Source organism: Rhinolophus hipposideros (genome assembly GCF_964194185.1).
Source record: "Rhinolophus hipposideros genome assembly, chromosome: 19".
Lineage (NCBI taxonomy): Eukaryota > Metazoa > Chordata > Mammalia > Chiroptera > Rhinolophidae > Rhinolophus > Rhinolophus hipposideros.
In genome coordinates, this window is record NC_138065.1 from 54377403 (window position 1) to 54389845 (window position 12443).

Here is a 12443-nt window from a genome sequence, read left to right on the forward strand (position 1 = left end):
CGTACTTCAACGTGGCAAAGACCCACGAGTGGGGCCTGCCCCTGCCACTGGCACAGTTCCTCTGGTTGGCACAACCCTGTCCTGGATTCTGAGGGACTGTCAGAGAAAGGACAGTTCAGTCCCTGATCTCTGGAGGTTCCCAACCACATGGAGACAAAATAAACCCTTGGCTCCAAGCACCCTGACACCACCACGAAGGTGCTAAGATCACAACTCAAACAAACATGCACCCAGGGTGAGCTGCTAACTGGGGTCTGCAGGACCTGCTGAGCTGGAGAGAGAGCTCTGGAGCGGGACTTGGGGGTCATCTGTCAGTTGGTAGAACTGAGTAAGTCGCTGATGCCAAGCAAGGGGCTGGTGTTACCTCTCCCCACACAACGTTCTGGAGACAAATGTTACAGTATTTTCAAAGAGTAACTAAAGGCTGTGCCCACGTGAGAGTTCCCCAAGACTACTGATGACAGCGTCCCCAGAAGCAACCAGTGCAAACCCAACAGACTTCTTGGAAGACGTGAGGTTAGAAGGGAATTTAATAAGTGAAACAGAAGGTGGTTTGGTAGGGGCCAGTCGGGAGGACATAAAGAGTGGCATGGGGAAGGATCGGAGGTGACAGGAGCCAGGTGTCTGTGGTGGCAGAGCAGGAAGGGCAGCAGAGAGTAGAAACAGTTGTACTTTTCCTGCTGAGCAGGCCACTTTGCTTAAGAAAGAACTTGGGATGTTCACAGGTGGGCACAGGGCTGGGAAAGGGTGGCAGGTGGATCCTGCCAGAATTTGGAGTCTTGAGTGACAGTAGTGGGACTGCTGGATGTGGAGGGAGCAGACCTGAGTGGGTGGGGGAGGGGGGCACAGGGCACTCGCCCCTGGCAGCTTCGAGCTGGGTGGCCACACGGTGCTGGGCTATGCAGCTGGGACTGCACTAAGGCAGGCCGGGGACGTGGTGGTGGCTGTTTGCTGTGCTCACGGGCTGGGCCTTGCTGACGAGTCCCGTACCAGGCCGTGCCCTACACAATGCCCTGTGCCTGATGCCACACGCACCATGCCTCCCCCTCGTGAGCTCCGGGGACAGGGCCACCCCACCCCCTCGACACACGTGGCCCCACTGCTGTGCCTGCCCCTGGCCTCTCCTGCTGTCCTCCTACCTACCAGGCTGGAGGAGGTAAAAACAGAAGAGTGATCTTCAAGTGTTTCCTCTAGTTAGCAAAGTCAGAGCCCCAGTAACGCGTTTCCAGACCTTCATACTCTGAGTTCCTGGGACAACAGGCAGAGCTCTGTGCTTAGATGTGAGGTACAAACACAAGCAGTTTGCTAAAGGAGCTCACTGCATTCACCCCGAAACAGACTATAGGGCGGCACGAGGAACTGTAGGGTGAGGGTTGGGTGGGCTTCACGGGCTCTGCTCTGCGGGTAGGGAGGGAGAGTCTCGGCTGGGCCACAAGGAACGGAGCCTCGGGAGAGCCCTCTGACGTTGACAGGCAGACGTTGACATCCCAGAAGTGACAGGCAGCCAGCCCTCCCTCCCAGGCAGGCCTGATGACACCTTCTGGACTGCTGTCCCCTAACCACCCTTTCCAGAGGGACACAAGCACAGGCTGTCCAGTATCCCCAACTCTGGATCCAACCCACTGTGGCTGGGGATCGGGGCTGCTTACCTCTCTCTGTACAAGGGCCAAGGTGGGCTCTGCCTCCCATGCTTCCTGCTTACTGCGCCTGAGTCGGGCTGTGGGCGAACAAGCGGGAGGAGAAGCAGGAATGGCAGGAAGGAGGAGGCCCCGAGACATCCCAGTATCTGGTTTAAGAGGGAGGGAGAAAGAGGGGACACTGATGAGCTGGAGGAAGAGCCAGGCACTGCGGGAGGTGAGTACCGTGTCTGTTTGGACAACAGCTTTATGCCAAGGCAGGCACGCGTTGTCTGTTTGAGGTTGAAGCAGTGACTGAGTTGGGCCAGTTTCTGGAGGCTCTTTCTGGCCCTGGGAGTCTCTGCTTCTGTGGTTAGAGCAGAGGGAATCTGGGCATTCGTCCAAGCACTGCTTCTGGGTGGGGGTAGGAGAGTCAGGGATTCTGGGCATTATGGGACCGGCTACTTGTTTACACTTCCACTTGTTCTGGAGACTGTTTCCTAATCTTCCATATAGTATTACAGTATTTCGTTTTTTAAACTACCAGATTGACTGTAAGTGACAAAACCAGCATCTCATGGGTGGGGGCTTGTGAGGGAGGCGGAAGGAAGAAAGTGGAATTCAACGTATTAACACTTTATTGGTTAAGAGGATGCTTCAGAACCAATTGGAATACCTTCCCCATTGATTGTTGCTGGGGGCGAGCCAAAATTATTAGCAGGAAGTATTACCAGCTGACAGTCACTGGGGAAAACCACCAGCTCCAAAAATGTTCAGAAAGAGGCAGGGCAGTGGAGCAATAACGCCGAACCCCACCCCCCAGACAGGACCTTATATGGGGACAGGCCCGGAGCACCACAGTAGCCTTAGGAAGGAGAAGGAAGGCAGGAAGTAGTGTTCAGGCATTCCGCACAGTCTTTGGGCAACAAGCAACAGGCCCCCAAACCCAGGGACACACCCATCCACAAACAGTGGCACAGTGACAGACATGAGTCTGACTTCACTGAGACACACCAGCACATTCTCTTGATTACGTGCATGCAAATGAGCACCGAGAAGCTGAAAATGGGTCTGAGGAAAATCTATTCATTAACCTAATTTCCCAATCAGAACTGACTGTTTATCTCACTTATTTGTTCAATAAATAAGGTATGGGATTACAAACTGGGGACAAAGCACATTCTCACAGCCTCTGGAAAGGATGCAGAGTTTTGGACTCAGACTGAACCTAATCTAAGCTTTGCCACTTACATGTCATGACGTCCTCTTAACAACTAGATCTCCGTGAGCTTCAGTTTCTTTACCTGTAAAATGGGTGTACTACTACCTGCCTTATGGAGAGGTGGTCAGAACTTAGCAGTATAATGATGTAAATGCTTGGCCCTGTGTCTGGCTTCCAGTAAATGTCATACGTGTGGATTCTCTCCCTTCAGATCTCTTCCTTTTCCCTGTCCCCTTCCCTCTCCTGCATTAGCACGAGAAAATAATTATACCAAGGAACAGTCTGGGTCAGATCTAAGATGGCCGATTTTGTAGAACTGGTGCCCAAAGGTCTGGGTTCTATCCAGGGGATGATAGAAGGGAAGACATGGTCCATGTCCTCAGAGAGTTCAGTGCGGTAGCTGAGACAGTCAGGTGAGACAACAATTCCAGACCTGTGTGATGGGTGCCATGACAGGAGGGCACTGAGCACAGAAGAGGGGTCATGAGAGTGTTCCTGGGGGAGATGCCCGCCTCCCGTTCTAGAGGAACCCATGGAGAGTAGGGTGGTGGTGGAGGAAGGAAGTTTCCGCCTGCTAGCTGGACTCCAGGGCTCTTTGCTGCTACGCAAAGCCAACGTGATGTAAAGGGAACAGACGTGAAGCTGGAGGGTAATACTGTAAGGAGCTGAATAGGGCCGGACGGAACAGCTTTAGGGAGAAGCTACCATCCAGGTGGGAGAGAAAAGATTTCAAAGACATTGAAACGTGCAATGCTATGCATTGAAATGTACCCCTGCCCCACTGCCTCCTCCCCTGTGCCTGTGATGTTTCCTTGAGGAACTAAATTTTGATTTAAATTATTTTAAATTAGTTGCTGATGACAAGGCTGGGTTTCTTCTACCGTGTTGTGTGTCATGACCAGGCCACTAGGGGGCCCAGGATTTACTCAGAACGTAGAAAGGCAGGATGTTGGTAGAAGGAACCAACCAGCGTGTTAGAATTTAAGTTCACACAGACCTAGCAGTTCTGGGTGATGATGAAGTCCTGGGTGTGGCCAGGGTGAAATGGAATGGAGATGAAAGTTCTTGAAAACAGGGGGCTTACAAAAGAATACAGGGGAGCTGTCAGAAGATAGTAGAATAGGGGGGAATAGAAGGTAAAAGTCAGTCTTACAAGAACAGCACACCATGGAGAAGCAGAGGGGCTCAGAGGAAGGTTCCTCTGGCAGAACCACATTTCAATTATCGGTGTAGGTCTATCTTTTCCCTACACAGTGAGCTCCTTAAAAACCCTGAGCTTTTGCTCGGCTCCTTCTTTGTGCTGAAAATTCAGATGTATGGAATATCTGCTGGCACTTTCCCATAGTTCTCACTAATTGTCACAAAACCCCTTAAGAGAGGGTGCATTTCACTGATGAACCAACCCGAGTGTACCGCTCAGCATCACACATCTAATGGGTTTCAAAGCCGGCACTGCACTCAGGTCCAGTGTCTCCCCATTCTGAGCCTCCATAGGCACCTGGCTCATTTAGGCTAAAGTGTAAATTGTCATCTCTACCACTTCCTCCAAATGTGCCTCTTCTAAGTCTTGTTTTTCATTACATGGTGCTGCTATCCACCCAGTGACTCACAGTAGGCCTGAGTCCGGAGTCATCTGAAGTGCTCTAACTCCCTGTCTTGGTGGCACTGGATAGTCAATCAACATGTCCTGTTTGCCTCCTAAAAGTCAGAGAGAGATTGGGCTCAACTCTGAATACAATATGGACAAGTGGATGTTTACAGCCAATGAGCAGAATGAGAGGGTCAGTGGATAGAAAGTTACATTGAGGGTGGGGAGAATCTTGCTAAACAGACATAACAGGATTCTTGCTGAAGGAAGGCCAGGGTGATTGGATATTAAGGTGTGTGTGTGTGTGTGTGTGTGTGTGTGTGTGTGTGTGTAGGGGATGGATTCCTGCTAAACTGACTTAGTGTGATTCTTGGAAAAGTGGCGAGGGGCCCCAATATGAGGGCTATTTGAAAAGAGGGCTCAGAGGAGTCTGTCTGAAGTTTGGTCAAAGAGAGAGTTTTTGTCAATACATATATAAAAATGAACACATGTTGGGGCAGCGGGATGGCTCAGTTGGTTAGAGCAGGAGCTCTCAACATCAAGGTTGCTGGTTCAATTCCCACATGGGGTAATGAGCTGCGCCCCCTGCAACTAAAGATTGAAAACAGCGACTGGACTTGGAGCTGAGCTGTGCCCTCCACAACTAGACTGAAGGACAATGACTTGGAGCTGATGGGCCCTGGAGAAACACACTGTTCCCCAATTTAAAAAAAAAAATAAAAATGAACATGTGCTAAAGATTTTACTTAACTCATGAGGAAACAGGCAGATGTTACAAAGGGGGTCAAAAAAAAATCTAAAGAACAGACACATTTACAGATCAGGAATACAGCAATGAATATGAAAGTGGGGGCAAAAAACATTTTTTTTCTATGATGTGGAGCAGAGGGGTTATTTGAACCTCTATCAGACAGGGCATAATTTGCATGTCACTCGGTTACTTACATGGAGTTGTATGGAAATCGAATCTCACGAAGCAGAAGGCTGTGCCCTCGGCAAGTCCTTCAGGGCTCCCTCCGGCCACTGCTTCTCCAGCTTTTCTGCAACCGTCCCTGTGAACGAGGGGCCATTTCCGGGCTGTCATGTTTGTCCCGCGAGGTTCACACACACACCCTCACCCGCTTTCACACACACAAGACCATGAGCTTTCGAGGCACGCCGATTCCTCCGTGTGAACATCTGCTTCCACGGAACACAACATGCAAGGAGGTGCGGCAGCCACAAAACAAACACACTGCACACTAATGGAGCGTCCATTTTACTGTAATATCTGCGGAAACAATGTTTACATTAAAGCACACGCTGCCCTCTGTCCACACTCAATGTTTCCTTGTTTCATCGACAACTGTTTCCCTTTCAAGGCCCGCGGGACACCACAGGGATACAAAAATGCTCCTGAGCACTCAGCAACTATGTACCCTGAGCAAGAAACACTTTTGATACTAAGTGGCACCAGGACGCCGGGGGCTCCCCGGACTCACAGAGGAAAGGGCGCAGCCTAGCCCGGGCTGACGGTGGGGTCTTCGGCCGGGCCAGAAACTGACCTCGTGGTCAGGCGGCCCCTTGGTCAGTCTCGGCGCTGAGCTGCTGTTTTCACAAGCCTCAGGGGTGGGAAATGGGCTTCGGCCCGGAGTCACTTGGCGTGGATGAGCAGCCGCGCCAGCTCCCCGAGGCTCGAGCCCCTCCGGGTGGGTTACCGAGGCTCCTCCGAGCTCGGCCCGGCAGCGCGGCGCCCCGGCTCCGCGTCCCCGCGGTCCCGAGGCGCCACCTGGGACACGAGGCCCCGCCCCGTGCCGCGAGCCCCGCCCCCGGCCGCGCGGCTCTCGGACCCTGCGTCCCGCCGGCCCCACCGGAGGCCCCGCCCCGTGACACGGGCCCCGCCCCCGGCCGCGCGGCTCTCGGACCCTGCGTCTCGCCGGCCCCACCGGAGGCCCCGCCCCGTGACGCGGGCCCCGCCCCCGGCCGCGCGGCTCTCGGACCCTGCGTCTCGCCGGCCCCACCGGAGGCCCCGCCCCGTGACACGGGCCCCGCCCCCGGCCGCGCGGCTCTCGGACCCTGCGTCCCGCCGGCCCCACCGGAGGCCCCGCCCCGTGACACGGGCCCCGCCCCCGGCCGCGCGGCTCTCCGACCCTGCGTCCCGCCGGCCCCACCGGAGGCCCCGCCCCGTGACACGGGCCCCGCCCCCGGCCGCGCGGCTCTCCGACCCTGCGTCCCGCCGGCCCCACCGGAGGCCCCGCCCCGTGCCGCGGGCCCCGCCCCCAGCCGCGCGGCTCTCCGACCCTGCGTCCCGCCGGCCCCACCGGAGGCCCCGCCCCGTGACACGGGCCCCGCCCCCGGCCGCGCGGCTCTCCGACCCTGCGTCCCGCCGGCCCCACCGGAGGCCCCGCCCCGTGCCGCGGGCCCCGCCCCCGGCCGCGCGGCTCTCCGACCCTGCGTCCCGCCGGCCCCACCGGAGGCCCCGCCCCGTGACACGGGCCCCGCCCCCGGCCGCGCGGCTCTCGGACCCTGCGTCTCGCCGGCCCCACCGGAGGCCCCGCCCCGTGACACGAGCCCCGCCCCCAGCCGCGCGGCTCTCCGACCCTGCGTCCCGCCGGCCCCACCGGAGGCCCCGCCCCGTGCCGCGGGCCCCGCCCCACCAAGCCCGCTTCCAAGATGGCGGCTGCAGTGCCTGCCCGGCTGTCAGGGTGGCGGTGACGACGGGAAGCCGAGGACCCGGTAAGTGGGCTAAGGACGGTGGGGGTGGGAGGCCCGGCCAGAGGCTTCGGGCCACGGGGAGGAGAAGTTTGGGGCAAAGGCTGCAGACGCGCGGGGACAGGGAGCGGGTCCCAGGTGGAAGTGTGGCCCGACGCTGGCGGGCTCGCAGAGCGAGGTCGGGCGAACGCGGGCGGAGGGTGGGGTGCGGCGGGGGAGCCCCGAAAGCGGGGCAGGCACCGGCCGCAGGACGCTGAGCACACCCCGCCAGGTGCGCCAGCCCAGGTGCCCCGGCAGGTCCCGCCGGCCCCCCCCCACCCCCCCGGGACTGCGGGCAGGGAGGGCGGGGACGCCTCCCCCGCGCCGCCCCCCGCCGCGCCCCGGGGCCCGCCTGCCGCGCCCGGGGGGTCACGCTCCCTGCACCCGCGGGGCTCGCTCCCAGGCACGTCGGCCGCGGAAAGGAGCCCGTTTCCTCCCCGCCCGGGTCGCTAAGGCCGCTGCACAGTCCCGTCGTGACTGCCGCGCCCGCTGGCGAAAGTACTGTCCATTCGTTGCCCTGTCGCCACGCCCCAAACAGGTCGGTCCTGTCGGGGTGGGGGAGGGTTCAGTGTGGCGCTGACCTGCCGCTGCGGGGTCGCCCGAGGCAGAGGCCAGGGACCGAGCCTCCCCGACTCGTCCCCGTTCCTTTCTCCAGCCACTTTCCCCCCCGCCCCTGCGGGCAGCCAGCGTCCGCCTGATCCCGGGTCCTGCCCGCTGCGCGCGGCGTGCTCACCCTTGCCCACTCTCGTTCTAGCTGTCCCAGGTACGCTGTTGGAGGACTGGATGGAGCTTTTCTCTGTCCTCTGTGACATTCCCAATGTTAGATGATGCCTCACATCTCTGCTCCCCCGGGACCCCCGGCAGCCCCCAGGATCTGCAAGAAGACAGTTTGAGCCTAGGTTAGTCTGTCTCTTCCCCTCTAAATTGGAAGGGAGGTTTCCCAGAGGCCTCTGAACTGGGGGGTAGGGACAGAGAGTAGATGGCAGCCGAGGGTTGGAGAGGGGTGGAGGAGAGTGAAACCCGGGCTGGGAGGGACAGGTGGTGGGCTTGCTGGGATTACATTCTCTCTCTTCCCGTTGTGTGACTGCAATGGCCGTGTCCCTGTGCGCTCCTTTCTGTGACTTGGTTCTTCGCCTGTTTTTCCTTTACCCCTGCACCACCTTCATCCCTACGGATGGTCTCTGCTGGCTTGTTCCCTGCCTGCCTGCCCCCAGAGCTGCCCTCTCTCCCTCCCCAGACCTCACAGCCCAGGATGTTGCGGAGGCTGCTGGACCGGCCCTGCATGCTGGCCCTGCTCGCCGGCTCCCAACTGGCCGTCATGATGTACCTGTCGCTGGGTGGCTTCCGCAGCCTCAGTGCCCTGTTTGGCCGAGAACAGGGGCCCACATTTGACTATTCTCACCCCCATGACGTCTACAGTAACCTCAGTCACCTGCCTGGGGCCCCAGGCGGCCTTCCAGTTCCTCAAGGCCTGCCGTATTGTCCAGAGCGTTCCCCTCTCTTAGGTGAGTCCAGAAGGAAGGAGGGGTGAAGGGAAGGCCAAGGTGGGGGGCTGGGAGGCCTGGAAAGGCAGAGGTAGTAGGCGTGGGCCTTAGCACAGGAGGCTTAATAACCGAAGGTGGGGTGAGGCTGACAGAGTGGACGCTGCATTTGCAGTTTGGATTCTTGGGCTTACCCACTACTTTCCATCGCCTGCCTGGTCAGGGCTGCTTCTTGTTTCAGACCAGAAAATGCTTTGTCGGTGAGCCCCGATTTCTTAATTAGGCAAGTCCGTGTGTTCTCTCCACCCCTAACCGTAGCCTGCAGCTGTGAGGCAGGAGAGCTGTGGAACCCTAAAATAAGAGAGTAAGGTGGGTAAGGAGCCTGCACCTTCTAGACTTTGCAGAGCTGTCCCAGTGATGGGGACCTCAAGGATTGTGAGATTTCTGAGCGAGCCCTTGGGGGTTGCTGAGCCCCCAACCAAGGCTGCCAGGCCCCAGATGCTCCCAGTCCCAGGAGGTCCTCTAATCCCTTCCATTCCCTCCCGACAGTGGGTCCCGTGTCCGTGTCCTTTAGTCCAGTGCCGTCACTGGCAGACATTGTGGAGAGGAATCCCCGGGTGGAAGCTGGGGGCCGCTACCGCCCTGCAGGGTGCGAGCCCCGCTCCCGAACAGCCATCATCGTGCCCCACCGTGCCCGGGAGCATCACCTGCGTCTGCTGCTCTACCACCTGCACCCCTTCCTGCAGCGCCAGCAGCTCGCTTATGGCATTTACGTCATCCACCAGGTAACCCCCCCCACACACACACACACACTCTGACTGTGTCTTATAAGGAAGCCAAAGCCACAAGTAAAAGCTCCTCCTCTGATGTGTCCTGGGATAATTTTAATAGTCAGACTGTCGAAGGTGCAGCAGTACCTGGAACTGTCTGCCAACTTGCTAGCCCCGTACTTATTCTGTTGAGGGTATTCCCACGGTCCAACACTCCATGATTTGTCCTTTGTTAAACTTGGAGTTGGACAGATTTGGACTAAAATTCTAGCTCAGCCATGTGTTCCGTATGTGGCCTTAAGCAAGATGCTTGCCCCCCTGAGGTGGCAGAGCGATGACTGGCGCCCACGTGTAAGGCATGGCGGGTGCCTGTCAGGAAGAACTACTGCACAGCCACACGGCAGTACAGACGCATGTGCTGTGGCTCAGACATGTGGTGAATGAAAAATGTAACGCAGCTTGTCTCTCTGCCCCCGTCCCACTTTGATTTCCCCCTTTCCATTTTTATACCTCGGCCCTTCTCTGCGCTAGACACAGCCTGGTGCCGCTCGGTGTCTTTCAGGCTGGAAATGGCACATTTAACAGGGCAAAGCTGCTGAACGTGGGGGTTCGGGAGGCCCTGCGTGACGAGGAATGGGACTGCCTGTTCTTACACGATGTGGACCTCCTGCCAGAGAACGACCACAATCTGTACGTGTGCGACCCCCGGGGTCCCCGGCACGTGGCTGTTGCCATGAACAAGTTTGGATACAGGTAGGAGGCATGAGAGGCTGCTGGGAGACCAGCCCCCATGGGGGAGGCACGCTGTGGGATGGGGGAGGGGCGTCCCAGACCTCGGAACCCAAGGACCTTTCTCTCCTAGCCTTCCGTACCCCCAGTACTTTGGAGGGGTCTCGGCGCTGACTCCTGACCAGTACCTGAAGATGAATGGCTTCCCCAATGAATACTGGGGCTGGGGTGGTGAGGATGACGACATTGCTGCCAGGTCAGACTTCCGGCCATCACCCACTCTCTTGCCCAGCCTGGGTCCATCCTCTGAGGCCACCCCTGGCCATGACCCTTGAACACTGACCTTGCTCCCCTGGTCATGCCCTGTGCCCAACCACTCCTCATCCTCTGGGCCTCCCAGGTCAGACTTTGCAGGCCACTCTCCATTCTGTCACCCTTTAGTCTCCTAGATCAATCGGCTAGAGAGTATCATGGGATTCCAGAACTGGGAAGGGCCTAGAGGCAGTTGTCCTTCCTTCTGCTCGGGTCGCATGCAGGCCCACTTCCTATGGTGCTGGGACAGGAGGCACTCCTATAGCCCAGAATCACTGTCTGTCGGAGCCTGTGCCACTGGCATAACTCCCTTTCTCATGTGCGTTTGACCTTCAGTCTCCACTGACCCGGTTTCCTATCTGTGGTGTGAACAATGGAGCTTGATGTACTGGATCCATTGCTTCCCCCGCACCTTGTCCTCTACGATGACACCACGGTGAATTCTAGTCTTGTGGGAAAAGCACCCAGTAGTTTCTAAATGCCTTCCCTTCAGCACTTTCCCAGGCCATCTTCATTCTTGCTTGTGTCCGAGTTTGGGTTTGTCCCTTTACCTGGTTCCACCCGTTTTTGGTCATGAAGCAGGTGTTGCAGGGCAGACAGGAGGCAGCTCAGCCCCTCCTGTAGTGAGAACCACTGGGTTTGGGTCTGTCGCCCTGTCTCGTCCTGTCCCTCCCAGACTGCAAGGGCTGCTTCTGGGAGCCACTCAGGGAGCAGAGGTGGAAGGTGCAAACCTACCTCTGCTGGTTGCTCACAGGGTACCTCACACAAGGCCCTGAGGGTTTGCACGTCCTCTTCAGCCATTGCCTTCTTTCTGTTGCACTCTCTCTCCCCTTCCAGGACTTGGCACTGACTAGAAATAGTTCACTTTCTGGCCTGCTAATAGTTGTTCTTTGCGGACAGAACGGGCTGTCCCTTCCTTGCTGTCCCTGTGCACCTGTCACCAGCTTTCTTTCCTCCAGGCTGGGTCCCCAAGGTGCCCTCTCTTCCCACAGGGTCCGCTTGGCTGGCATGAAGATCTCCCGCCCCCCCACGTCCGTGGGGCACTACAAGATGGTGAGGCACCGGGGAGACAAGGGCAACGAGGAGAACCCCCACAGGTAGGAGCGGAGGGAGCTGGGATGCATGGCTGGCCTCTGCTCTGCATGCCACCAGGAAACTCACAAAGGTCTCTGCACGCCTGCTGCTTCTTTCTGGTCTCAGTCTCTGACCTCTAACCCTCAGATTTGACCTCCTGGTCCGTACCCAGAATTCCTGGACGCAGGATGGGATGAACTCGCTGACGTACCGACTGCTGGCTCGAGAGCGGCGCCCTCTCTACACGAATGTCACCGCAGACATCGGGACGGACCCTCGGGGTCCCCGGACTGCCTCTGGTCCCCGTTACCCACCTGGTTCCTCCCAGGCCTTCCGTCAGGAGATGCTGCAGCGCCGGCCCCCAGCCAGGCCCGGCCCTCTGCCTACTGCCAACCACACAGCCCCCCACGGTTCACACTGACTCCTTCTTCCTGCCCCTCAATCATGAAGCTGAATCAGAGGGCCGTGTCCTCCCCCCTTAGCTCCTCACTGCTCTTAGAGGGGTGTGGGGGGGTCTGACTAGTGCTTTGCTGGGGCACAGGCCTCTCCTCTCTGCTGGACTGGAGCTGGGCTCCTCTAGACCTGGGGGTCCCTCTTTTAGGGTCATCTGCCAGGGCTATGACTGTGAATCCTGATGTCATGATTTTTTGTGATTATTCCTGGGAGTCCCCTGCCCCTGGGGCAGGAGCAGGGCTGGACCCCAAGTCCCGTCCTCTTCCATGGAGAGAAGAGTGACCTGGCTTCTCCTGGGACCCCTGTGAATATTTATTCTATTTATGGCTCCCAGGAAGTGTGTTGGTGAAGTAAGACTCCCCTGGGTGCTTTCTGCCAGAGCTGGGCAGCTTCCCTTCTGGGCCTGGCTCGGGGGCTGGGGTTTTGATATATTTTCTAATAAAGGACTTTGTCTTGCCTCTGCTCCCA

General features: G+C 57.9%; 1 protein-coding gene and 1 long non-coding RNA gene across 7 annotated transcripts; one reads left to right on the plus strand and one right to left on the minus strand.

The window, feature by feature from the left end:
• Positions 1 to 518: 518 nt before the first annotated feature.
• LOC308487875 lies at positions 519 to 6261 on the minus strand. 4 transcript variants are annotated; one of them, XR_013991790.1, is made up of 4 exons: positions 5908 to 6261; positions 5372 to 5478; positions 1650 to 1786; positions 519 to 1268 (listed from the first exon to the last, which is right to left on the minus strand). It is a non-coding gene; the product is annotated as an uncharacterized lncRNA (long non-coding RNA). The 4 variants fall into 4 exon arrangements; XR_013991791.1 differs by having other exon boundaries at positions 519 to 1273; XR_013991792.1 differs by having other exon boundaries at positions 519 to 1248; positions 5908 to 6259.
• A 745-nt stretch (positions 6262 to 7006) lies between these two features.
• B4GALT3 (beta-1,4-galactosyltransferase 3) lies at positions 7007 to 12438 on the plus strand. 3 transcript variants are annotated; one of them, XM_081025457.1, is made up of 8 exons: positions 7007 to 7141; positions 7911 to 8055; positions 8371 to 8661; positions 9187 to 9422; positions 9970 to 10160; positions 10270 to 10392; positions 11441 to 11545; positions 11670 to 12438. In XM_081025457.1, exons 2-8 carry the CDS (start codon positions 7974 to 7976, stop codon positions 11941 to 11943), a joined length of 1302 nt encoding a protein of 433 aa, XP_080881583.1. In that variant the 5' UTR covers positions 7007 to 7141; positions 7911 to 7973; the 3' UTR covers positions 11944 to 12438. The 3 variants fall into 3 exon arrangements, with proteins under 3 accessions (XP_080881583.1, XP_080881585.1, XP_080881584.1); XM_081025459.1 differs by having other exon boundaries at positions 7049 to 7141; positions 7560 to 8055; positions 8394 to 8661; XM_081025458.1 differs by having other exon boundaries at positions 7049 to 7141; positions 8394 to 8661.
• The last annotated feature ends 5 nt before the right edge of the window (positions 12439 to 12443 follow it).

Bases quoted from the DNA above. Each gene is read 5' to 3' on its own strand.
- B4GALT3 (XM_081025457.1), top strand. From the start codon at position 7,974: ATGTTAGATGATGCCTCACATCTCTGCTCCCCCGGGACCCCCGGCAGC. The intron at 8,056-8,370 runs GTTAGTCTGTCT...GCCTGCCCCCAG, and splicing joins AGAAGACAGTTTGAGCCTAG to AGCTGCCCTCTCTCCCTCCC. The intron at 10,393-11,440 runs GTCAGACTTCCG...CTCTTCCCACAG, and splicing joins GATGACGACATTGCTGCCAG to GGTCCGCTTGGCTGGCATGA.